The 26290-nt window shown below is 35.9% G+C and overlaps 1 protein-coding gene across 2 annotated transcripts in view; it reads right to left on the minus strand.

Moving 5' to 3' along the window:
* Positions 1-824: 824 nt before the first annotated feature.
* The window catches only part of ppp2r5cb (protein phosphatase 2, regulatory subunit B', gamma b), a 29529-nt gene continuing 4063 nt past the window's right edge, over positions 825-26290 (minus strand). The window contains exons 3-16 of one of the 2 annotated variants that reach the window (XM_053488905.1): positions 24420-24582; positions 15844-16043; positions 8725-8835; positions 8506-8598; positions 8297-8427; positions 8116-8175; positions 7798-7906; positions 7227-7280; positions 5969-6139; positions 5406-5533; positions 4946-5047; positions 4786-4858; positions 4157-4273; positions 825-3319 (exon numbers count right to left, since the gene is read on the minus strand). In XM_053488905.1, the coding sequence (XP_053344880.1) occupies positions 3185-3319; positions 4157-4273; positions 4786-4858; positions 4946-5047; positions 5406-5533; positions 5969-6139; positions 7227-7280; positions 7798-7906; positions 8116-8175; positions 8297-8427; positions 8506-8598; positions 8725-8835; positions 15844-16043; positions 24420-24582 (1647 nt within the window). In that variant the 3' untranslated portion in view covers positions 825-3184. Of the gene's footprint in view, positions 3320-4156; positions 4274-4785; positions 4859-4945; positions 5048-5405; positions 5534-5968; positions 6140-7226; positions 7281-7797; positions 7907-8115; positions 8176-8296; positions 8428-8505; positions 8599-8724; positions 8836-15843; positions 16044-20140; positions 20377-24419; positions 24583-26290 lie in introns of those variants that run through there. The other variant, XM_053488906.1, reaches the window with a different exon arrangement.

The following is a 26290-nucleotide window of genomic DNA, read 5'->3' on the forward strand; positions in this document are numbered from 1 at the left end:
TCAAATATTGTGTAACAAGTGTGATGTTTCTTGCAATGATGCTCGTTCCATCCAATTTTATGCCACAATGACTTCTGCAGGTCAGGATCTTTGGTTTAGATAGATTTTGCATGTTCAATGTAAGGATTTTTTTTTTTTATTAAACAGCCTAAAATGTAGTTCTTCTTTTCTAAAAAAAAAAAAATCATCATATATCTACAGGTAGGGTGCCATGCAGATAGCATTATAGGGGATGCTTTCACTGCCACCAATTCTGGTCCTTCCAGACATGTGCTGACAATTGCTGCGACTTCTACTTTGTTTGGATCAGCTCCCAAGTATAGCCAGTTTATCGGCTGGTTACAATGATAATGTCATATAAATCTTACATTCATTCAACAGTGGTATTAGAGAAAACATGCTTACAGGTGAACATCCACCACCTTGAAGTGAAGGCACAATTAACAGAGGTGGCAAAGGTATCCAAGATTATCTAGAAAGGGATGGGGTGGGTGGAGGATTTAATTCCAACCAAGCAGAAGCCACACCTTTCTACTGAAAGTCTAGCGAAAATCAAGATCAACTGACAGACAGGTGGAAACACGTACAACCTCTGATGGATTGAAACGAAAACCTGCAACCGTGCTAACCCTTTGAAGATAAGATCGAGCACCTGCGAGTTCATTGGCAAACATACTTGCTGCATTAAACTGGCAAAAAAAAAAAAAAAAAAAAAAAAAGTGTCCTCTAATAGATTTCTGCACTACAAGAGATCACTCATTTTCTCACACAGGCACAAACGGAACATTGACAAAAGGTATAAATAATTACATTTGGTCTCTGCATGAAAATATAAAACTCACCAATTTTCTTTATTTACTATAGATGTACACCAGTTGAGAATGGTTAAGAGCACACACGAAGGCTAACGTATGACAGATCGCATCACAGATGACAGAATTCGGAAATAAAAAGTTCTGAATTACAAATTGATAAAAATAGCATTTAAACTCTAAACATTTCTAATGCAAATAGCAACATGTACAGATGTTTGTGCCACTTTATCGACTGTATGTACTGTAGTTGCTAATAACGTTTTCATCTGTACATGAGAATTTGTACAAAGTAAGAGATCTACCATTTAATAATAGATAGAAGATAAAATAATAGTACATAATATGTACAATATTAAATGAAGCCATGGAGCAGGGGTGCATACTAAAGGACACTTTACAATGGTGGTTTCATCAAGAGAAAAAGCCTCCAGAGATGTTCATTTAAAGCCATTTAATGCTGAAAACAAGCTCTGGTGTGCAGAGGAAAGGATGACGCACACACACACACACACACTGTAGTAGTGCTCTAATACACTACTTACCTCTTGCAGAGCACTAGAATATAGATGGTTGAGGGGGGAAAATGCATTAGCCTTTAGAAACGGCTGAACATACCAGAAATATGGAACAAATAATTGGTGATTGCTATTTTGACAATTAAAAAGACTGATCACTGTAGTCCTATTTACAAACTTGCACATTCAATTCGAACAAGCTAATGCAAGCAAAAAAGAAAAAACAAAAATACTTTGTCATTATAGAACAATTCCCAAAGACATACAAGACCCCCAGAATGTTATGAGCCTCTCCTCAGCACCTAATGGAAGTTCAAACAATGGCCCAGGTTTTTAACCTAACTTAAAAAAGAAGAAGAAAAAAAAAAAGGAAACGCATCAAAGTCTTTTGAACTCACAATATAGACCACACTAGGCAAACGTGGCCTGGTCGCCACAGTTCATTAGATTATCGCCCAACTCAGAGTCACATAGTGACTCCTTCAGCCACTGGTCAGGTGGCCTAATTCGACCCACAGTGCACATTTTACCAAAGGTCACTGGATATTACTCTTAATTAACTAATCTCCATTAACTAATCTGGAGATATTTTGTAACAGAAAATCTTAAATTAGAAAACATTTGGCCTTAATATTTGCTTATCTTACATTATTTCACCAAGGTTGTCAATCAGCTACAAGGCACTCGGTGTAAATAAACACTTCGTTTGACTTTTTTTTTTTTTTTTTTTTTAACAAGTGGTGTTTCTACATATCCATAAACTGTAAGTCAGTGGATATGAACGCACGGGCTGTTTCAGGTCAATTAGAGTAAACACTTAGTTACGACCTAGCAAAATGGATAATGCAAAATAAAAGAAATCAGCCAAAATACTGTACAACACTGTGTAGAATAAAAGCCTAGGAGCTTTCTCACCATGAAGACAGTTCCAGGCAGTTCTTTCATTGTAAGGTACTCCTTGAAACCGCCATCACAGTCGATGAAACATGGAAGCAAAACAATTATTTACCATTGTTTGAACATCCATACAGGCTGGGTGAACCTATAGCCAGGTGTACTGAATAGCATCTAAAAATATATTACAACAAAATAAATTGGCACAAGACCTAATTTCTACAGTGGAATCTTTTCCTTTAGATATCCATCAAGGTTAGGTGCTTCCAATAGTCTGGCAAACTGATTTTAACATTAAAATATATAACGTGAATCTTGCTCCTTTTGCCGAACAGTGACACTTGGCTGACAGTCCCCATTGCTGGACCAGATAACACACAAAACAAACATCACACATAAACTGACAAACAACCAGTCTGAGGCACAAAGCTGGAGGCAATAGCAGCTATGTCCTAGCATCTGAGAGAAAAAAAAAGTTAAAGATGTATACACATTTTCATTTAGAATCTGCACTCTCCCATCTTCATGTGGGGCGAAAGGCTTTGCTCAATTAAAACACAAATGGTCAGCAGTCAAACTGCAAGTGCTCCTGTGCTGAAAATGACCCGTTCATGGTTTATTTTTTTTTGCCCTAGCACCTACTCTTTTAATGACGATTAATGGTAAGTGATGGGTAGGGGGAAAGTCAGTGCAGATGTATGTAACAAGAAAGGGAGAGATTTGTGGAAAAAAAAAAAACCCACAAAAATAACGAAAAAGTACACCTGAGAAGGTCTAAAATAAAAACTCCAGCGTAGGGGCACTGGCCGAGGGAGGGTCACTGTGGCTCTTTATGGGAGCAGAGCTAAGTGTGTGTCCAGGTTTCCGAGTCACACCAGGCCATCCTGTGCTGCTGCTGCCTCTGCTGCTGTGCACTGGGCGCGCTGTTCTCGGCCTTTGCCTCTGAGCTGCTTTGCTCCTTTAGTGGCCATCCCGGGTGGTTATCATGTCCTCCGCACGCCGGTGGCCTTCCAGGGCCTTTACTGTGGACATATCATGAGGAAGCTCCGATTTACGACGCATTAGTGGCCGTTCTTTTCGCTGCTCCCTCTGGATCTACAGTATAAACATAAGCAGGTTAGTTGAGGTAACAAAAAAAGTGGCTTCTCTGTGTGTATAATGGTTATGTTCGGCCTGACATCACTATTTAACACTATAATTCATATGGGTTATTAACTACAAACTCCAGAATACAGTCAACCTCCAAAATTACTGTGTTACATTTCTAGAGCACCCGCTAATTGTGAAAAACAGAAAGTTTCTTTGGTATGCGCAGTAAATTTCTTTGGTATGAGTAATGTAGGGTAAACACAGAAATAATTCATTATCCCAATCTGTGTTTTTTTTCTCTACAGTACTAAAAAATGTATACAGTATTCAATTTTATATAGAAAAAGTGCTAAATTTACATGAATATGTATGATAAACAAATTTGTAAATTATATTGTTCTTAATACTTTAGCATTAAAACGCATGAAAACATTTAGGCCTATTGCTGCAAAAACAAGCCACTGAATGTTTTAACCTTTCAGGTAAGTACAGCAGGATGCACTAAAACTGTGTGTAAAAATGTTTTAACATACAGGTTTACATAAAAAAAATAATTGTAACCATACCCAAGATTTCCATTTACACTCAACAGCAATCATTAGTCAGGCAATTAAAATAATAATAATAATAATAATAATAATAATAATAAATAATAACTGATTATTATTATCATCACCACATGTACCTTGCAGCACAGTGACCCCCCAAAATAGTAATTGTGCCCATTATTATTATTATTATTATTATTAATGATAACAATAATATATATATATATATATATATATATATATATATATATATATATATATATATATATATATATAATAATTTCATAATATTTACCTGTACAGCTTCTTCTTCTACCGTCTTTTTGAGTACTGAAACATCATCCATTCCTACGCCATCTGTTTCAATCTCCATTGGGCTACTCAAGCTGGTTGAGTCAATATACAGGAGGAACTGCATTAAAAATAAATAAATAAATAAATAAATTGACACAAACAGAAATAAACTAAACAGCAGCTAAATCCTACACATTTATGAGGCCTAATTTTCAGTGATCTCTCACTAGTGTGGGATTGGCAAGCATGCTTGTGTTAGACAGACACATCAAAATACACCCACACCCCAAGTACTAGTTGAGGGCGTGGAGTGACACTCGTGCCACACTCAATCTGTTTAAGCCATATCTGTTCACGCCATATATTAAAGCTGATATGTTACAATACATTTCCTAGGAAATTTTTTTATTAAGCAAATACTTGTTCCAAAGAATCAAGAAACGATGTGACTGTCACCAATGTTTAAAAAAAAGACTGCTTTGTCACTTACAGCTTAAGGAGGTCTTTCAAACTTTAGGAGCAAAACTGAGCTTTGCTTAGTACCTTAGTGAGAAACCACATCAGGTTGCTATCAACCACTGCTATCCATTTTAATTTTACAAATGAAAAACATAAGGAGAAGCCACTGACCTGGGGGTTTGACTTGGCGAGGTTTTCTATCTTTATCCAGGCTTCCTCACGCTCTTTCCACTTTAGCTTCTCTCTAGAAAAAGAAAGGAAAAAAAAAAAAGATTTGAGTGCAAATAGCAAAACAAGTCCAAATGAGAACATTTAATGAACACTTTCATACTTGTTTTTCTCTGCTCTGAACTGCTGTGTGCAATCATCAAAGAGTTTTTGATTCATCTCCATAAAGAGCTTTAAAGCATTGTAGATTAAACCATGGATTGTCCTGGAAGAAAAGAAAGGTGAAAGAATTTAATGTCTGTCCAAGTTTAAGGTCTAATATGAAAAAAAAAAAAAAAAAAAAAAACACTGTAAAGAAAAAGAAACAATCATGCATAAATTATTAGAAAATGCAGCTTAGCCACTGTATATTTACTAAAAAACTATTTGTTTAAAAATATTTTCAAAAGTAAATTCTAAGTAAGTACATTTTCATAGGATGTGCTTATTTTTCGCTATGAAGAAAGGTTTCAAAGCAAACGTTTTTTTCCCACCTCCTGAAATGACTTTGAAACTTCTTACATAATTCATTTCAGAATTTTAAGAGCCCAAAAAAACGTCTACTGTAACAGAACGTGACTCACTTGTTCCAGTGGGTTTTGGAATTGCGGTAGAGAGACGGAAACATGATGGGCAGGATTCTGGCTGCATTGTCACTGATCAGACTCATGATGTACTCATTGTTCCAGTAATACAGGGCCCGCTCTGCAACCTGTTTTAACACAGCAAGTTAGAGCTTGGCAAACACAAACCCACAACCGCAAAAATGCAGTGTGATTGTCCTTATGAACATCTCTTATTACCATTTTATAAGACATATAACATCCTTTAAAAAAATAAATAAATAAAACAATAATCCAAATGAAACAGTCCACTAAGCAAACATAATGACTTGGTGTCAAAGTATAAGATGTTAAATAACCCACATAAGTGAAAGAACTCTTCCCTTGATAAACCTGATAAATTACTGTCAACACAAGTGCAGGTAAAATGTTGTATATGGCAGATACCCTGGATGCCTTTACATCTTTAGCACTGAAGAATCAGTGTTAAAATCTTTAGTAAGAAGACATTTTTTCTGGATGGATCAATACTTCATATATATATATATATATATATATATGTATAAAAAAACGTGAAGACTGACCTGAAAGTGGGGACTGGAGACACATTTTGCCAGCTGCCTGAAGAGAGGCTCCATGACTTTGACAAACTCAGAGGGCTCAATCACATCCAGGATCTCCTCAAGTTCATTAAGGAACATCACCTCCTTTGGGCTGTGGGTCTTCGGCCAGTACTTCAGAAGAGCCATGACAACCTGTTGAAATTTCAGTTCCAAGTAGCCAATGTAAAAATTTGAATCACCAAGGGGATAAAATATTACAATGTGTCTTACTTAAAAGGATGCTCTCAGGTCCATAAGTATTTGGACAGCGACAATTTTAAAACGTTTTCTGTACACCATCACAATGAAATTGAAATAAAGCCCCTCACATACGATTAAAGTAAAAACATTCCGGTTTAACTTAAGTGGTTTTACGAATTTGTATACATTTTTTAGGAATTACAGGCATGTTTTGTACAAATTCCAAAATTTTTAGAGGATAAAATGAAACTGGAAAAAATCTATGATTTTTTTTTATTTCATGATTAATATTATGATTAATATTTGTATGTAAATCCTTTGCGATCAGTAATTGCTTGAAGTCAGAAAATGTTTTAAACTTTGTTGTTTCTTTTTTGTATAGAATAGATAGTTTTAGGTTAACTTTAAGATGTAAATCTGTTATATCTGAGCTAGTCAGCTAATTAGATCTCTTAGTTAGCTAGCTGGTGCCGGTAAAGTGTGTTGTTAATTTATGTTGTATTGTTAATTTATGTTGTTGTATGCATGTAGCACCTTGGTCCTGGAGGAACGTTGTTTCGTTTCACTGTGTACTAAACTGTACATGGTTGGAATGACAATAAAAGCCTACTTGACTTGACAAAGACTGACAACACCAAAAGCAATATTTTCATTGCAAGGTCTTTACTGCAGCTGCTTTCAGTGGCTGATTGTTTCTTTCCACCTATCTGACTTTATTTTTACATCTCTTTGGCCTTTATATGAAGGGCTCTTTTGAACAGCTACCAGATGCAAATGAAAAACTTGGAATCAATTCTGGAACTTCATCTCCTTAATTCGTCATGCTATAATAAAGTAACTAGCCATGCCCAGCCACGAAACTACTCATCAGTCATTCGACCAATTACTTTTGGGCCTGAGAAAATAGAGAAACTTTGTAATGGCATAAACAAGTGTCATGTCATGAAGTCTGAATATTCCATAAATATGTCTGTAGGAGTGTGTGTCTAACGACAAGTCACACTTTGCTTATCAAGTGTCAGAAGGAGGCTGAACGTACCGGCTCAGTGAGGGTGCTGTCCTTCTCTAAGAACTGTACCACACAGTATGCCAGCTACAAAAAAAAAACAGCACAAAAAGCACAGATTTAGTGCAGTTGAACACAGTTAGAGCAGTTGCATATAATCCTATACCCATGCAAAACCATGTAACTTTACCAACACTGCCTTTTACAAATACACACACGTCAATATGCACACACAATAAACCATATTATTGGTGTGGATATTTCACATATGTATAAATTTAAGGGAGACATCTCTGTACATTTTGGTAAAAGCAGTACCATGTGGTGCCTTCCATATAAAAAACTATATTGCCCCTTTTCATAGGCAATGTCTTTTTTAACATGTTTAATGTTTATTATAATGGGCAAGATTCATCTGGAATGATATCAAACAATTTTTATAAAACATAAAAAAAAAAAAAACTATTCTCAACAAAAACTACCTCTCATCCAAGCTTATTTAATACACAACATTTACATCGAGAATGTGATAAATAATAATTATTAAAAAAAAAAAAAAAGAAGAAAAAAAAAAAAAGGGGAATAAAGATGACATAGTTTATACCTGTGGGTGGTAAACACTGAGAGACTTGACTTTATGCAAAGGCAACAAAACCTTCAATAAGAATATCTTGTGCTCTTCTTTCAGTGGTAAGGCAAACCCGTTGATTATGCTGAAAAATGGCACAGATTAAATGAAAAACTATAACCGGATTTTTTTTTTCTTGTAGACCTTTTGTAATTCACAGAAATACCAAAATAAGAAACAAACAAAAAACGAAAGAATGCAGAAAGAAAGCTGGACATACAAACAAAACCTTACGATGCTGAAAAGATAATTAACAATAATTAGCATAAATATAGATAAAAAGCAGATAATTACCTTCCTAATATTTCAAGTAACTCTGCTATTCCATTGTGATGTTCTGTTTCATAAATGAACCTGAAATGTCAATTTAGATATTTAGTACTAGTATCAAACTTATTAAAAACAATATGCAACGAGTGCTTTTAAATGAATGTTTGTCTGTATGCATGTATGCAGGAACAGATATAATACACACCTATAGAATATGTTATTAATCTGCTTCCTGATGTATGCTCTAAGACCCAAAAATTTGCCATAAATGCGATGCAGAGTGGTTTTCAAGAAGTCTCTTTCTCGAGGGTCTTCACTGTCAAAGAGTTCTAAGAGCTGGGAAAAAAAAAAATTATAGAACTTACAATTTAAGCAGAAAACAACACTCTAGGTGCAAACATTGTAGAGCCATACCTGCATGACAAATCTCTGGTCGATGTACTTTTTGGCTATGTTTGGTTGGAAGTCTGAAGACTCTAAAAACCGAAGGAAGAATTCATAGACGAGCTGATGTAGGGGACAAAATAAAACAAAGCAAAAAAACAAAAAAATACAAAAAGGAGTTAGTTATTCTGGATAGGTTTTGATCGTTTGTAATGCCACATGCATGGACAGGAGTCCGTGTGCGTGTACCTGTAAGTGTGGCCAGGCAGCCTCTAATGTGGGCTCATCCTCCTCTGGGTCAAATTCTGCCCCAGTTGGGTTGGATGAGGGCGGTAATGTCCTGAACATGTTGATTGCAAACTAAAAAGAGGAATAGTTGATTAAGAATACAGTTAAATATGCAGTTAAAAATTAATAATGAATAAATAATACATGCCTCACTATCATATACATCATATTATATATATATATACACATACACACACATACACACACATACACACACATACACACACATACACACACATACACACACATACACACACACACACACACACAGGTACTCATTGCACAAGTACTGTCAAATAAGCACCAAATCTAGCATCATAAACCAGATTTAACAAAACTATACAGACCACTGATCAATCAGATAACATGTCATATATTCACTGCACTGATACTGTAGTTAAAAGCATGCATTTTTATTTCCCTTTTTCATTGTATTGCAAATGATTCCACTAGGGCTGTCCTGGATACTTGATTATAATAAACTTCGTGATTAATGGGGGGGGAAAATAAATAAATGAATTACCATATTTGCTAAGCCCTGAGAAACTAAGAGTGAATGTGTTCAGGTTTTACCTAAATGTTTTTCTGATAAGTGGACTACATACAGAAATCGGTTTGGGAGAACAGGTTTCTGTGTATCGGACACACTTTAGCATTCTATTCTTTCCAATTCAAACAGTATTATTCTTATTTAAATATTTATCAAAATTTTAGTAAAAAGAAAAATTTTCAAGGTTACATCAAACTATTACCAAATATGAGAATGCGCCACTACCTCTGACACTTCAAACTAAATATTTACACTTACTACAGTAGATATTTGGATAAAAACTTGATTTTTACTTTTGTATGTTTATTGGTAAACCAAGTTGAAAACTGCAAATGTTTTAACCCACATTTTAATAAATGAATTTAATCTCATGCTAAGGAGATTAAACTAAATGGTTATACACAGTTCACAAGTATCTATTCATCATCTTCCTCTGTGAAACCTTAGCCCAGAAACTATGGCCGGGAACTGGAACAGGGTGCCTACAGTTCCTTGTGCATTCTGTAGTCCTTGTGTCATCAACGTCAAAGCCACAACCACAGAAACAATACATGACCTTTAGAACACTGCTGCCTGAACCTGTGTTATGTTTTGATTTTAAGAACTCAGAACGCAAAGTCTGTGCTGCTACTCATTACCTTAAGGGAATTGCTGAAGTAAGTGTGTATTTTATAGTGGGAGATAAGTTTATAGGTATGTCACTTTACCCTGCTTTTCTGTCTTCTTACTAAACTTTAAAATAATTACTTGGAAAAATATTTCTCTGTCCAAAAGTGTGTCTTCAGAATTGTTCAGCATGAACATAGTTTGCAACATTAAATATATGCATATAATAACAGTTTTTTGTGCTGTGCACGCACAAGGGCAGTTGAACAGTCTAAGAACCATATAACTTTATTAAAGCACACAAACACAAAAAAGAGCATGTTTGGATTATGTCCATTCAGAGCTGAAAGTCTTTCTCACTGCTATCGAACTGTGCTAGAGTTCACTTAGAAAAACACCAAGATTGACTGGGAGAGGAGATGGTGTCAGTGCGTCACTACTGTGTTTTTACCAGAGCTTATGTTGATGGGAGATAAATATTGTATATGCCCCCTAACTGCTTCTCTAAAATGTAAAAACACATAAATCAAAAGGCCATAAAAGGCAAATGGGTAAAGTCAAACTTTTTTTTCATACTGTTAAAACTATTTTATAATATGAAAACTGTACAAAATTCATTATAACTACAGGAATATCTATGACTGTACAGTTTAAAGTAGGGCTTGATGTCTTAAATTTCTTTTATCATTTCATTTGAATTATTTAGTTTAAGGATGCTTTAGTTTAATATTTATCTTGTACATAAAAACTTTATTTAAACATAATCCAAAAAAATGTTCATCATTAATTACCTTAATAGCAAACAAATACACAATTTATGGTAGTGTTGCATTTAAAACTACATTATAATTACTTCAAAAGCAATTGTGCAAAATTGTGATGATTTTTTTGTCATAGTCCTAATTCCTAGTTTAGAGCCTGCATAAAAGTATTTTTGTCAATCTGAGAAGCATTTTTTAGCAGCACTTATATTATTCTGGCTTTCTGTCAGCAGAAAATTGGAGTTACGTGAAACCACAGGACCTGATTTTTTTTTCTACAGGTTTTCCATTACAAACGCTTGCCTATAGCATAATTTCTTGTAATACGCAATCTTACTATGCACAAAGAAAGGGAAACAAGCCTCATGACCTTGTGCTTAATAAACAGCATCTTTTCCATTAAACTGAGCCCTAATTACTATCTGGTCTGACAAAGGCAACACAGTCTACCCACAAAAATGATAAACATAAGATTTGCGCACACCGGGGTTCAGGCTCATCTTTATACTTTGATGATAAAAGCAAAGAACTTCAAAGTGTCCATGTTCTAAAGGAGACGGGACACGGGAACTCTAATGCACAAGTATATTATCATGCTGATATTGGAAGCTTTACAGTGTTTTTATGCTACACGGATTAAACGGGGGCAGAATAAGAAGAATGATTCAATTTGCACTTCGATTAAAAGTGGTTTCCTGCTTAACATGTAGGCCAGTGTTTGATAAATATCAAAGGGATCTTATTCAGCACAGAAATAGCTAATGCTGGCACCAGAGAGCTGTGGCTAGGTCAACTGAAGCACTCCAGCTGAACTAACAGTTCCGGACCAAAAAAATACTCCTTAAGATCTTCTGATTTTATTCTCACTGAAGCTCTATTATCAAAGTTTTTAAACAAGCCCTGGAGCAAGAGAGCGAGACCTCCAATAAGCACCCTGGGTAAAATAAAATTAAACAAGCAAGCACATTGTCTAGCTCTTTTAAAAAGACAAAAAAATTGTACAACAGTGGTAATTAGGTGGTATGAATTGTTTATATTGGTGGTATTGTTATATAGTTGTCACTGTACAGAAAAAAGGTGATGTCACTAATTAGTCCTGAAGAGCTTTGCTAATTAGAACCATGGTTGTGGAAGAACTTTTACTTTCTGAAGCCGAAAAGTTCACCTTTGCAAAAAAAGGCCTAAAAATAAAGAATTCTTAAGTGAATTGTCAACTTCTCAGCACATTTCTATACATGATCTTCAAAAAGCAATTAAGCAGGCATGGATTGAGCAAATGACACCCGAGTATGAAAGACACTTTTTTGACTCTTTGCCTACCAGGATCCAGCAGGTTTTGAACAATAAAAAGACTTCATACTAAACATTGTACATACCCCAATTCCCACAAGTAAGAATTCTTTTGTAATTAAATAGCAGTTGTATAGCCAAAAAATATATATATAAATACATTTGGCCACCACATTAAAATGAGATGATTTAAATATTTATCTGACTGTCCCGTCAAACCATTTTCTAAATACATCAGACCAGTGATACCCATAACTCCCATTAGCTTATGGGAGGACTGGGAGTGAGGATTTTGATACCTAGTCAAGTAGATCTCTGGTGAATCATTTTGCTCTTTACTTTAGTATTTTTGTTAATAAAATTACTTCTTCTGTAGTAACTATACACAACATTTTAGTCACCTCTAAAAACCACCTATGTTTTTTATTATTTTAACTGGGCTACAAACAAAGGAATCAAATTAGTGTTAAACCCACATTGCTCAGATAATTATTAAGACACCATATGATATTGGCTACTAACTTTGCTTTACAAACCTTAAAATGTAAACAACAAATGACTAAACACCTCTCATTCCCCTTTTTATCAGCATGGTTGTAGCTTCTTTCACACCAGAAGTTCTCATAAGCACAAGCGAATACAGAGGATACAGTCATGTGAAAAAATTAGGACACCCTTTGAAAGCATGTGGTTTTTTGTAACATTTTTAATAAATGGTTATTTCATCTCCGTTTCAACAATACAGAGAGATTAAAGTAATCCAACTAAACAAAGAAAACTGAAGAAAAGTCTTTTCAAGATCTTCTGTAAATGTCATTCTACAAAAATGCCTATTCTAACTGAGGAAAAAGATAGGACACCCTCACATGTATTCCCTCTTAAATTGGCTCAGATCTCACACAGGTATATCACACCAGGTGCACATAATTAGTAGATCGTTACTCTGCATGTTGAATGAGGCTTGCCCTATTTAAACCTCAGACATTTAGTTTGGTGTGCTCCTGACTGTTGAAGTGAGAGTGAGCACCATGGTGAGAACAAAAGAGCTGTCAGAGGACTTCAGAAAAAAGATTGTAGCAGCCTATGAGTCTGGGAAGGGATTTAAAAAGATCTCAAAAGATTTTGAAATCAGCCATTCCACTGTCCGGAAGATAGTCTACAAGTGGAGGGCTTTCAAAACAACTGCCAACATGCCCAGGACTGGTCGCCCCAGCAAGTTCACCCCAAGAGCAGACCGCAAGATGCTAAAAGAGGTCTCCAAAAACCCTAAAGTGTCATCTCGAGAACTACAGCAGGCTCTGACTACTGTTGATGTAGAAGTACATGCCTCTACAATCAGAAAGAGACTGTACAAGTTTAACTTGCATGGGAGGTGTGCAAGGAGGAAACCTTTGCTTTCCAAGAGAAACATCGAGGCCAGACTGACATTTGCCAGAGATAAAGTTGACAAAGACCAGGACTTCTGGAATAATGTTCTTTGGACAAATGAGTCCAAAATTGAATTATTTGGACACAACAGCAGAGGACATGTTTGGCGTAAACCAAACACAGCATTCCAAGAAAAGAACCTCATACCAACTGTGAAGCATGGAGGTGGAAGTGTCATGGTTTGGGGCTGCTTTGCTGCAGCAGGACCTGGTCAGCTCACCATCATAGAATCCACGATGAATTCTACTGTGTATCAGAAGGTGCTTGAAGAACATGTGAGACCATCAGTTAGAAAATTAAAGCTGAAGCGGAACTGGACCATGCAACATGACAATGACCCAAAACATACTAGTAAATCAACCAAAGATTGGCTGAAAAAGAAGAAATGGAGAGTCCTGGAATGGCCAAGTCAAAGTCCAGATTTGAATCCCATTGAGATGCTGTGGGGTGACTTGAAAAGGGCTGTACGCGCAAGAAACCCCTCAAACATCTCACAGCTGAAAAAGTTCTGCATTGAGGAGTGGGGTAAAATTTCCTCAGACCGATGTCGAAGACTGGTAGATGGCTACAAGAACCGTCTCACTGCAGTTATTTCAGCCAAAGGAGGTAACACTCGCTATTAGGGGCAAGGGTGTCCTATCTTTTTCCTCAGTTAGAATAGGCATTTTTGTAGAATGACATTTACAGAAGATCTTGAAAAGACTTTTCTTCAGTTTTCTTTGTTTAGTTGGATTACTTTAATCTATCTGTATTGTTGAAACGGAGATGAAATAACCATTTATTAAAAATGTTACAAAAAACCACATGCTTTCAAAGGGTGTCCTAATTTTTTCACATGACTGTATATGAATAATATATTGTGTTAAGTGGCAATTGTAAACTTCCACTCAATGAATCCATGCAGAGAGGTAGTAATTATCAAAAAAGTGGCTTTGTTGTCCATCTGTTCAAATTACATCTAACTGGAGAAAGTCAAACATGGGCACTTGTAATTATGATGTGCCTGTGTTTGTCTATCTATTTATTAAAGGGATCAAAATGAGACAGCCTTACAATCTTACTTCACAAGCTGTAATCCTGAATTGTTCTAAAATATTATTTAATTGCAAATTTTTATGGAAAAAAAAGAGGAAACTAATAATTCTGTATTTTTCCCCCTGGCTGCTTCTCTTGTAATTAAATATTTTCAACAATAACAATTACAGCATATCACGAGAATGTAACATGGTGCATAATTAAGTCGATCATCCCAAGTTTTGTAATGTGGGACTGTGCAGTCATAATGTGTATCTCAGCATTCTAATAAGCTTGCATTTAATGCAACTGCACTATTTGAACACCAGAGGTCTCAAATGACACAATTCAAAAAATATATAATGGGTACAAGAACCGATAGATCCGACACGCATTGTGGCTTATACAGTTACGCAACCATGTTAACAGTTAAAACACCAGCTGTGAGATCAGTCACCACCACCTAAGAACGAGACTATGTCTGCTGCTGCAGAACTGTTTTATGTTTCAATACAGTATTTTCCCAGCTCACATCCTTTTTATTTATCAATCTCGTGGGAAACAAGAGTGAAGAAGCAGTTTAAAATTGTGTTATTTTTTTATTTTAGAATTTATACGGACAAACACACTATTTTACCCCCTTCATAAAAGCAAAAGGGTTTTCCAGTTATTATTTTTTGTTTAAAATACTGACAATCAAATTGAATCACGAATTGTGAAGCCATTATCTTAAATTTAATTGAATGCGATCAGGGTGCACAGCTGTGTTGTTTTCTGGCTGCGCCACAGTCGCTTGAAGTTACAGCTGCCACTCTAGTCAATGCTCATGTTTTCACCAGGTGTGGCGAGTTTCAGAAGCGGTTTTCTGCACAGCTTCTTCGCTAAAGATATGTGCCTAATCTATTTTTAACTGAAAAGCAACAACCCACCAATCGGGTAGCGCTCTCCTCATGAAAAGTTGTACCAGGCCAATTGTGAAGGAGAGCTGATCAGTGGCTGAAAATGCTCCTGATGGGGCATGAAGCCTCACGCAAAGGTGACAAAAACCCTTGCTACAAACCACACTTAGATCTGCTCCAGTTAAAAATCCGAAGTTACACCAAGTCACTTCCTGTCAGCTAGCGTGTTATAGAAACAGTTTGACATAACCGAGTAGGCGAAAGGCGGATAGTCACCTGAAACAAGTCTACCTGTTAAAGACTACACATCTCTGGAAGCTAATACATGTTCATGATATACAGAGAACTCGTTCTAGTACTTCAGGTAAAAAAATTATAAAAGATCATCTTTGGATTACAACAATGCTTGTTTAGTCAATATTTTATGTTATTTATTAAAAGGTATGTTTTACTTCAACAGTAATAAAGAAATCCTTTAAATCCGGTTCATACAGTCGTTTATCAAAGATGTAAATGATTACAATAAACTTACCATGTGCACCACCTCTGGGTAGATGGGTTCTGTAATGACATTCCGGTTATGCGTGATGTATTCAACCATCTCGCTGAGCGCCGCCCGCTTTACCTCCTTCCATTTCAGGTCACTCAGAGGGTCAGATACAAAGTCAAAGAGTACGCAGCACTGGCGCAGCTTCTGCACAAACAAATTCTCCTGCTCCGCTGGGGGCACATCTACACCAACAGAAAGGCAGAGAGGTAAAGGTGAGTTTTAATTGTTGGGTAAAAAGCAGTCTGCTTGTCTGAATGTTTGGAACTATTTTACATTCATCTGTTATGTTTCAAACATGTCTGAATGAGCACCCTGGTCGGTTTCTTACATTCTTATAAAGTCGGAATTAAATAGGTTTCGACACCACACAAATTTGCTGAAGTCACAATAATGGATAGAATAATGGATAGACTAATAATGCACAAGATTACGACATACTGGCCTATCAATTACAACAGTCATAATCCAAAACAAAACTTGATGGTGTCACTGCAACAAAAGAAATTTGTTGGACTTGAGCAAAAGGAAACAATGTCTAGAAATTAGTCGGACAACAAGATCAGGGATCTTTTTCTTTGCACAAAGGGGCGAGGTTTTGACAGCTGAACTGTACAGTAAAAGGTGTGACGTGTGTCATGTGTGACATGACCACCATCCTGCAGAAAGGAGGTGTGCAGAAATGCAAGGCCCAAATCATTTGCAAACTCTCAGTATTAAAGGACCACATTCATTCACCATGTTGTATTAAGATAACTCTGGTCTCATATATTGTACGTCACAAATATCAAATGAACAATGTGTATCTTTTAAAGTGTGAGGATTTTTTTTGAAAAAAAATGAAGCCAGCAATGTTATAAACCCGTGTCTGAGAAGAGCTTTAGACAGAAGTTTCATTTAGTTACAGTTTGCCATAATCTTTGGTGCCTTTGTTAGCAGTCATGTTTAATAAATTTTACAATATTCTAGTTGTAAAAGTAGCAGCAATGTAACAACAGTAGATAACAGTTTTAGGTATGCTGTATTTAAAATTCCTATGTAGTAGCAATTCAGTTTAAAAAAAAATAATAATGCCCTCTCTCTTCTCGTCATCTCAACTTTTGCTCTAATATCCCACTTCTCTGGGATTGTTGGAAGCATGGTTGCTAATTACAACTCGCGCACTTCGTCAAGCTCTCCAGAAAAGTGGTAGAAACTTTAACCACGCTCGAGCCCTGAAGCTCATTGTGAGAAAAAACGAAAATCAGGAAATGTAACAAATTACACAGCCAAAGGATTTTCATATTGTTTGCATTTCCTGCGAAGAGAATCAGAAGCTGCTGTAGTATGATTTAGGGGAAATACTGAGAGAAGGAGTAGCAAAGTTTTTGGGGAGTCATATGCAGACAAAGATGAGTACTGCTTCATTACTGCTTCAGTACAACCTCAGGTTTATATATATATATATATATATATATATATATATATATATATATTAAAAAAATATATAAGTTAACCAGTAGACAGTAACAAATGGAAATCTATTTCAATTGGTAACTTAAAATTGGTGGTGAGGTTAGCACCCAATTACAGACCATGATCCTATTAAATATACCAGTGATTGTATTAACTGAATGACTGGCCTGAGTGATGAATGCACATACCGACACAATCCTGTGGGTGAGCTAGCCAGGTAAAGCAGACATTTAAAGGCTGCTTTACATCATCATAAATATACCATGGTCACCTGAAGTAATGTCTGGCTTTTAAACAAATTAATTAGCAGTGTCCTTTCTGCTGAGACACTGCAGTCCAGGAACTCGAACCTAAAACCAAACCAAGTGATTTCGATTTCCTGATGCAGTACAACTGGATTTACGCCCTAAGTCTTGACAAATTTAGACAAAGTGCAATAACTGGTAAGAAATGAATCATTAGTGTAGTATGATGGTCAGTCAGTTAATGCAAACATGATGCGGAAAATTTCACATTCAATCTCGTACACAAATATGACACTGAAATTGTTGAAGTAAGTTTGCAAATATTTTCATGTTACTGGCTCAACAGCTAAAATGAAGCAAAAAGCATTCCTGGTAGTGTTCCTCTTTACAAGGCTGCTCACACCCCACCCAACCCCACCCCCATCATATATCACATGTAACATCAGGAGGGAGCAGAAATTGGTGTGCGCGCGCGTGCGCATGTGTGCGAGTTCTACTTCTAATACAATCTACCTACCACGTCTGATCCATAAGTCATGCCTAGCCCGCTTGTGACAATTAAATGAATTATGGATTAACTTTTTGAAAATAAAAATAAACGCCCATTAAGTCCCTTCTGTCTATAGGTGTTTTGCTAAAGAGCACAGAGGCCACTTTTTTCCTGCTGGGGAGGATATAAAACATTTGCATAAACCGTTTGAAATATATAAACAAGTTTGCAGGTGCCTAAAGTTCCAATCATCATCAGGAGCATTGAACATAGCTGGGTTTCTAGCTAACATTTTCGAATAATAATAAAACAATGTAAAAAAAAAAACTGTCAGAAAACTATTTCATTTTCAAACAGCAATAAAAAGGTAAAAGTTTCAGGCAGAAATGAAAGCCTGCCCTACGTTTTTAGAGGTGACTATTCTATGCTTTCATGCCATGACGTCTGCGTGCACTGCAACTTTTCCTCAGAAACTGTATTGAGTTTTGAATACAGTTTCATTTTCTCAGTATATGTATGCAAATTAAATTTATAAAAAATAAATCCTTGCCAATGTTGCTTAATTCCATCCTAACTATGTCTATGGTCTCACCTTATTATATACTACTGATGTGCAATATCCTCACTATGATAAAACTATTCACATGAAGTCAGTAACATTTGATTGTGTGGTTAGTTACAGTTGACTAATGTATCACATGAGGAATCAGCAGGTATGCAAGTTTGAAAAATTAGTTTACATGGCTGAAATTTTACAGTAAAAGGAATGCTCTTGGTTTGGCTCCACAACTGCAGGGACAACTGAAAACTTTAAACCATGCAGCACTAGAACGGCCGCATAAATTGACGTGCCTACATTTTGTTCTGGTGCCGTGTTTACTTTTATTTTTTTTACAGATTTAATGCATGTTGTTCACGATACTGCAATTAACTACATGAACTGACAAGCTAAACTATAACACTGTGCGAAATGACAGTAAATTAATAAATATAATAGGACTGTGTTTAATGTTTTAAACACATGGGATGCGTAGTTTTACGTCTGACCTCATATTTCAAGTAACAACGGAAACACTAAGGATTCCAAGCTTAACAAAAATAACATTTCTACCCGGTTGACATGCCTGACTGCTCACCTCACCTTCATACAGCAGCTGGGCTTGTTTTTGCATGTTTTTCTGCTAATGTATGTGAAAGATCACAGGATTGATAAAGGGGTCCTGTTACAAACTACTGCAGGGTGTGTGTTACATACCAAACTACCAGAAGTATTGTACGAACACAACAGATTTCACAGTTCTGGCAGGATTGTTTTAAAATAGATAAGAACGGATATAACTGAGTAAGGTAGAAGGTGACTGATGCTCATGATTGGGTATGATACACGTGAACGCCCTTCCAAACGACAGATGAGACGCAGGGCATCACCACAACTGGTATATCAAATTAGAAAGCAATGCTGAACCACAGTTATCAAAGCTTAAGCGTCTCATATGATAAAAATGTATACAAAAAAGTATGTAATGTTAAACAAATAGACCCTCGATAATAAAGGAACAGGAAATTTCAACATGCTTGGTGACCTGGAGAAGGTGTTGAGACAGGAAAAAAGCACATTCCTCTTTCCTCCATCATAACACAAACAGCAGCCTACTCAAAATCCTATTGCTTTACAGATCCAGCCCCCCTTCCACACACACTTCCCAGAGCTGTGACCTCACTTCCTTTGACATCAGAGTCTCGGTGGGGGATGGGAGACGCAGGAGACAGTAAAACTGCTTCAACCCCCTTCTCTTCTTAGTATCTCTTTGCTGACACTTAACATTACAAGTGAGCCTTTTCCATCTGTTTATTTTCAACATGCAGCACACTACCTGTCTCTTTTTTACGTACGCATGCAGACAAAAAAAAAAAACGCATGAAGATGCAACAAGGTAAACTATCCCTTACAACAATCAAATATATATATATATTTTTTAAAATCCTTAAGCCGAAATATCCTTTTTATTACAGCAAACACAGGCACTGCGTTTTTAAGCGGCAGAGTCTCATCCCTACCCCCATCCAAAGACAATGAAGCGTAACGGCTCACCTCTGAAATACGTGAGGGCCAAAGGCTGGAAAGGCCCATTTGAGCTCGGTGTGTCCAAAACCATCTTGCTCCCCTCCTTAGAGCATGTCAACACCTATCTGTCCGTCCAAGAGGGAGGGAGTTGTGAAGGGTAGGAGGGAGAAGGCGGATCACCTACAGCGATTCGAGCTAGCCTCCATTTCAGCACCAGCACTCTCAGCAGAAAATGAAGCTCCACCGCAAGCTGGAGGGAAACAGCTCGCTAGTGATGTCATCCACAAAGAGCTACTTGCCATTGGCTGGCCTGATTCACATGACCGGACCTCACGACTGCAAGCTGAGGAGGTCTCTGATTGGCTGCTAGGTTTAAAGGAGGGCGGGATATTGACAATAAAGTGAAGACGTTCAGATTTCAACAGAAAGTACAGATGACTATCTGCAAAAGTTCTCCAGCTAATGCAGCGGGATAACGAACAGCTAAAATAAGCATCTGAGGGAAATGTAAAATACACAAGACAAGGGATTTTTATTAATCGTTGCTGCTATATATAAAGCAACATCACATGTCGATTTTCTCAGCTTATTCACGATATACATGACCCAGGCGACACTGCCTATTATAGATCACTTTTAATCCTCTAACAGTTCAGCTGTAGCTCTGTAATGTTTAGTTACATAAGCCAGAGTCAGCCGTGACTAGACAGAAGACACTTACATATGTGCCAAAATTAGCCCAAACACTTTTACTGGTGACTGTGAAATGAAACGAATGATTTCTCTCCGGGTGCAACGCTGAAACATTTTTCTCATGTATGATAAACAAGCGACCACACAGAAGCAGCAAAGTGCTGACAGGAAACCGCATCATCAGCAGCGCATTCGCTGCAGCAAGTCTTCAGCTGAACAGACACAGATGATCCGGTACAAAAGGAACACACCCAATCGTCATCACCGAGGGAAACAAGACTTCAGCTTAGAGCTGAGGATCATGGTTTTATTGCAAATGTATCTGTGATATAACATACCATACTACAAGTTATGGAATATGAAAAAAAAAAAATCTTTAAAAATACTATAAATTCTATTTTAATTGGTAAAGATGAAAATAAAAAAAAAGTCAAAAAAAAAAAAATTAAGTGCACTACACATATATATATATAATGACTATCAGTAAGTGCCAAAGCAGGTGATGGCATGAAGTTAGTCTGTCATCAGTGCAGGTATATACTATAATAAGATACAAAAGTTTGATTCATTTATTTAATTCATTTAATTAACACATGAATATATTAGCCAATCTTAATCTGCTTTGATGTTACACTAAGAGGAGGAATAAAGTTAAAAATAAAAAAGCACACTGATCTGCATCAAACCTCATGACCTGATCATAATGCTGTTTAAAAAGAAAGATGCAATCCAGGGTAAATATAATCAGAGACTGTGTACTGGTGAAAAGCCCACTGATAAAAGGCTCGTCTATGCTGTGATTCAGTCTAAAAGAGCTTTTGTTCATCAGGGCACTTTACTACAGTCATGGACTGCTCTTAGAGGCCTGTTACTTGATGTTTTGTTCTTCAGGTCAAATTCTTAGAAACAAAATTAGAATCTAAAAATTCTCTACTCAAATAAGGCAGGACCCTGATGTTCACAAATTTCTTGGAATTCTCCTTTAAAAATGGCTATTTGTCATTTTCTTTACTAAACTTGAACATTACTCAGCCTCAGTGTTTTAAAGAAAAAAAAAAAAAAATTTATCCTGTACTTAATCATAACAGACACAGGAGAATTTAACTTGTGTGCCCAGTAACAAAGGTTCAGAGTATCTCTGAGAAAGTAAAGTGAAACATTAGAAAGATTAGCAAAACTAACAAAAACATTTATTCAATTTGAACCATTAGCAAGTTTGCTTACTGCAATACTCAGCATCCATCATCAAATATGCCAGGCAATCAGTAAATGCTTTATGCTTTTAACAATCATATTTGTTGCCAAAACAGGCATTTATTTTTTTCTAACAAACCTGTGGGTGGCACCTGAGCAACAAAATTACACACAGGTAAAAGGCTGGTTTTTACCTTTTCTGACAACAAAATCGTGTAATAGCTTTGTGTGTAAAGGCTTTTAAAAAGCCTAAATAGTTTTTAAAAAGTATTTTTAAAAGGTACAGGTAGCTTCTGACCAAGATTGTGAGAACGTTCTGAAATTTTGAAAATTCAACCCAAAGACAACAAGGCAAACTTTTTTCCAAACTCAAAACACCAGACATGGCAGGCTGATGGTATTACTGCATTTCACTTTCTGTTTTATGAATTGTTTCTGTGAGCTTTCTGTTTTAGAATAGTTTGTTGTCGTCTTTGATTAGGCTTTGCACATATGAAGTGTAAATAAACATGTTAATTAGCATGGACTATATAATTAAATCAACAAAACCTATTTATAATTAGCCATTATGATCTCTGGTAGGAATTTGAGCTCAGCAAAAATAAGGCATTAAAAGCACTAAAAGTTCATAATTTACCTTTAAAAATACCCCTCCTATTAAAATATTTAGGACTTTTAAACCTGTCCAAGAGATAACTGGGGGGAATTAAGAAAGTGCCACCTGTAATGTCTAACCACACTTTAACCAAATGAGCTGCTCAGAGAGGAGCTAGAACAAAAACATTCTAAACCTCAAGGCAGGTTTGCAAACAGCCCCACACTATGGTTAAAAAAAATAAATTAAGAAATTGCAAAGTGGTTGCTGAATACACAACATCTTTAATAAAATTTAATCCAACCAAGCTTTGTACTGACCACTTTCTTACTGTGAATAAAGGCAGTAATAAACGCTTACAGCTTTACTGGTGGTTAAAAATGAAATTTAAGTTATTTTTAGATTAGACAACATTTTCCAAATACCTAAATATTTGACGTCCTGTAGTAACCCACCACAGCAGTTCAAGTTATATATATATCACACACACACATTATATATATATATATATATATATATATATATACATATATACATATATATATACACATACATACATACACACACACACATATATATATATATACATACAGTATATATATATATATAATATTGGATTTTGGTAACAGAAATAAAAACACACCAGATTAGGTAGATGTGTCATAAAAAAAAAAAAACTTTTTCCATGTAAAACTGTCTCATTAGCGCAAAATATTTAGTGTTGGGTTGCTATGTAACAACTGAAATAAATAATAAACGGTAAAAGAGAAACTAGAGGACGTGTTGCTTAAAATTATCTACACAGCTTAAAAATTAACTTTTTTGTGTAAATAACAGGTTTTAATCTTAATGATGCAGTATGCCTTTGTTATAGACTGTCACAAACATTGTGTAAAACAGAAGCTCTACTGATGTTACTGACCATCTACTAACAGCTACTACTCTTTAACTTTCATAAAAATATGAGACAACAAGAGTGGACAAATCAGTCGTCCATGTAGAAATGCCGCCTTAAAAACATGTTTAAATGTCAGGCAGGTGAGCCCCCGCGACTGCCCGACTAACACCGCATTTCACTGCGAGCTAAACCGCATAGGTGAGATAGGGGGGTATAAGCTATTCCTTGTATTGTGAATAATGACAATGTTTATTTTTGATAAAATGCTATAATTATTCTTTTTATCAATTAATCTTTGTTTCTTTTATATATTTTACATTGCTGTTTATTTAAGCAAAAGTACATTTTATCCGATTACTCAATTAATCGGTTAAATTTTTGGTAGAATATTCGATTAGTAAACTAAACGTGACTGGGCAGCACACTGGAGCTTTTAACTTCCTGCTAGTTGTCCACTCCTGAAGAACATGACTGGAATATTTTTCAAAATGTTCCCATTTGCATTTATTTAACATGAATAAAATATATAACACAAAAATAAGTAAATGAAGTGTGCTAGTCATCACTCCATGAACATTAAGCGGTTAATTTACAATTCATGCACAATTAGGGCAGCTCCCGTTTAATGTTGCTGTTTAAAAATAAATAAATAAACAATTTGGATAAATATCTATAAATTGAAGCTGTATATTTTAAATGTGTTAAACCTTACATATTTGAAAGAGCTAAAATCAATAGTAAGAGATTAAAGACAATTTTATAGATTAATTTCTTTCAATGCTTTTTAAACTATTGAAAATAAACACTAACAAAAAACTATTTTAGAAAATGCTTGGATGTTTCCTTTTTTTTTTGTTTGATGAAGACAATATTTACCAAATTAGATGTCATAGCTTGCATGAACTGATGCAGATACAGAAACATACCTTTGAAAGCAGGCAGTTTCTGAAGCTCCCGGTTATTGCTGAGGCTAAAGCGAGAGGAGCTTTGCCTTTTCTCCTTTTTGACAGGAGCTTGAGTCCCGGACTGTTTCCCCTTCAGCATCTGTGTGGTGGGCGGCGCACTATTGCTGCCTTTCCTGTTAGATCCCTGTAAGAAGGAGAGAAGCTCACGTGTATAAACTTTTCTTTAGCATTTTTACATATCTAAATCATCTTTTGGTATCTCAGGGAACAGTGAATTCAAAGAGTACACCTATTTGTGTACCTAAAATGTGTTTGTGTGTCAAACTGATTTGAACTCTGATCTGTCTAAAGCTACAGGCGCGTCAGAATAATGTAACTTACCCGGTCATGTAAAAGAAAGATCAGACCACACTTACATTTCTACATGTCTTAGATCAAAAGCAGACACTTCAGCGTTGCTTCATATTTACTACAATCACAAATCAAATCAATTTATTATAATAAATTAATAAAATTTTTGCTAAAATTTGTCATTGTGAAAGATTAGACACTGGAATTGATGAATCAATGCAGATGTTCCAATTGTTTTTGCACATGACCATGGTTGCGCAAACAGCTTTGTGGTTATGTTCCAGAATTAAAAATTCTAAAAAAAAAAAAAACAAAAAAAAAACCACTATTAATTTATCCTGTCTGGGACAAAATAAATAAATAAATAAATTCCTTTTATATTTAAACAGACAAATATTTAAGACCCTATGACAATAGTTACTGCAGTTAGGAATTTGTTTAGTGACGCGATGCTTCTCATTTCTTAAATAACCACGTCAGTCATTATATGTTTTCAGAAGGGACTACTGTTTATGATTACTGGAACTGTTTTTAATTTATTATTACTTATTTAATTTGGTTATTAAAACCTAAAAAAGGTACTGCTAAACTGTCAACTATGCAGTGTAGTCAGACAAAAACCTTAACAGACCACAAAGATCACCTGAATGCTTGATTAAGCTGCATTGAGAAAAAAAAGAAAGAAAAAAAAAGAAGGAAAAAAAAAATCAACAGCTGAAATCACAGCTATGTTTAACAGTGAAAGTAAGAGCACTTCCAGAGACACAAATATGATGTAAACTCTTAAGATTGGGGCTAAACCACATGTTAGTGAGGCTATTTGGGTAAAAAGGCTTCAATTTGTTAGCTAGCATAAACATTGGACTTTGGTGCAATAAAAAAGGTCATGTTCTCGGAAGAGTCCAGACTGACAGCATTCCAGAGAGATAGGCGCGTCGGGGTAAAAAGAAAATTGCATGCAGCGATGCGCTCATCACGCATAGTGGCAACTGTACAAGCCTCTGGAGGCAGTGTTATTATATGGGATTGCTTCAGTTGGTCAGGTCTAGGCTTAGTAACGTTATGTGGCAATAAAATGAAGATAGCTGGCTATCTAAATGTGATGAATTACCAAGTTATCCCATCAATGAGGTTTTTCTTTTCTGGTGGCACAGGAATATTTCAGGACAACTATGCAATAATTGTTTAGGCTCAAATTGTTGGTAGGGGCAATAGTAGTTCAGTGATTAAAGCGTTGGACTACTGATTACACTCATACAGCATGTATAAAGACATTTTTAAAAAAGCAAATCGCTCTGGATAAGGGCACTTGCCAAATGCTGTAATGCAAATTGTTCTAGGAGCAAAAAAAAAACATTTCCATACATTGACTGGCCACGACAGATCCTGACCTAAACCTGATCGAACATCTTTGGGATGTGCTGAAGACTTTATGGAGTGGTTTGACTCTTTTGTCTTAAAGTTGGCTATTTACTTAATTTGTTTGCCAGGTTCAGCACTCTTATCCAGAGCGACTTACAAAATATTAATAATGCAATCTA

The sequence above is a fragment of the Clarias gariepinus genome, chromosome 27, assembly GCF_024256425.1.
Source record: "Clarias gariepinus isolate MV-2021 ecotype Netherlands chromosome 27, CGAR_prim_01v2, whole genome shotgun sequence".
Classification (NCBI taxonomy): Eukaryota; Metazoa; Chordata; class Actinopteri; order Siluriformes; family Clariidae; genus Clarias; species Clarias gariepinus.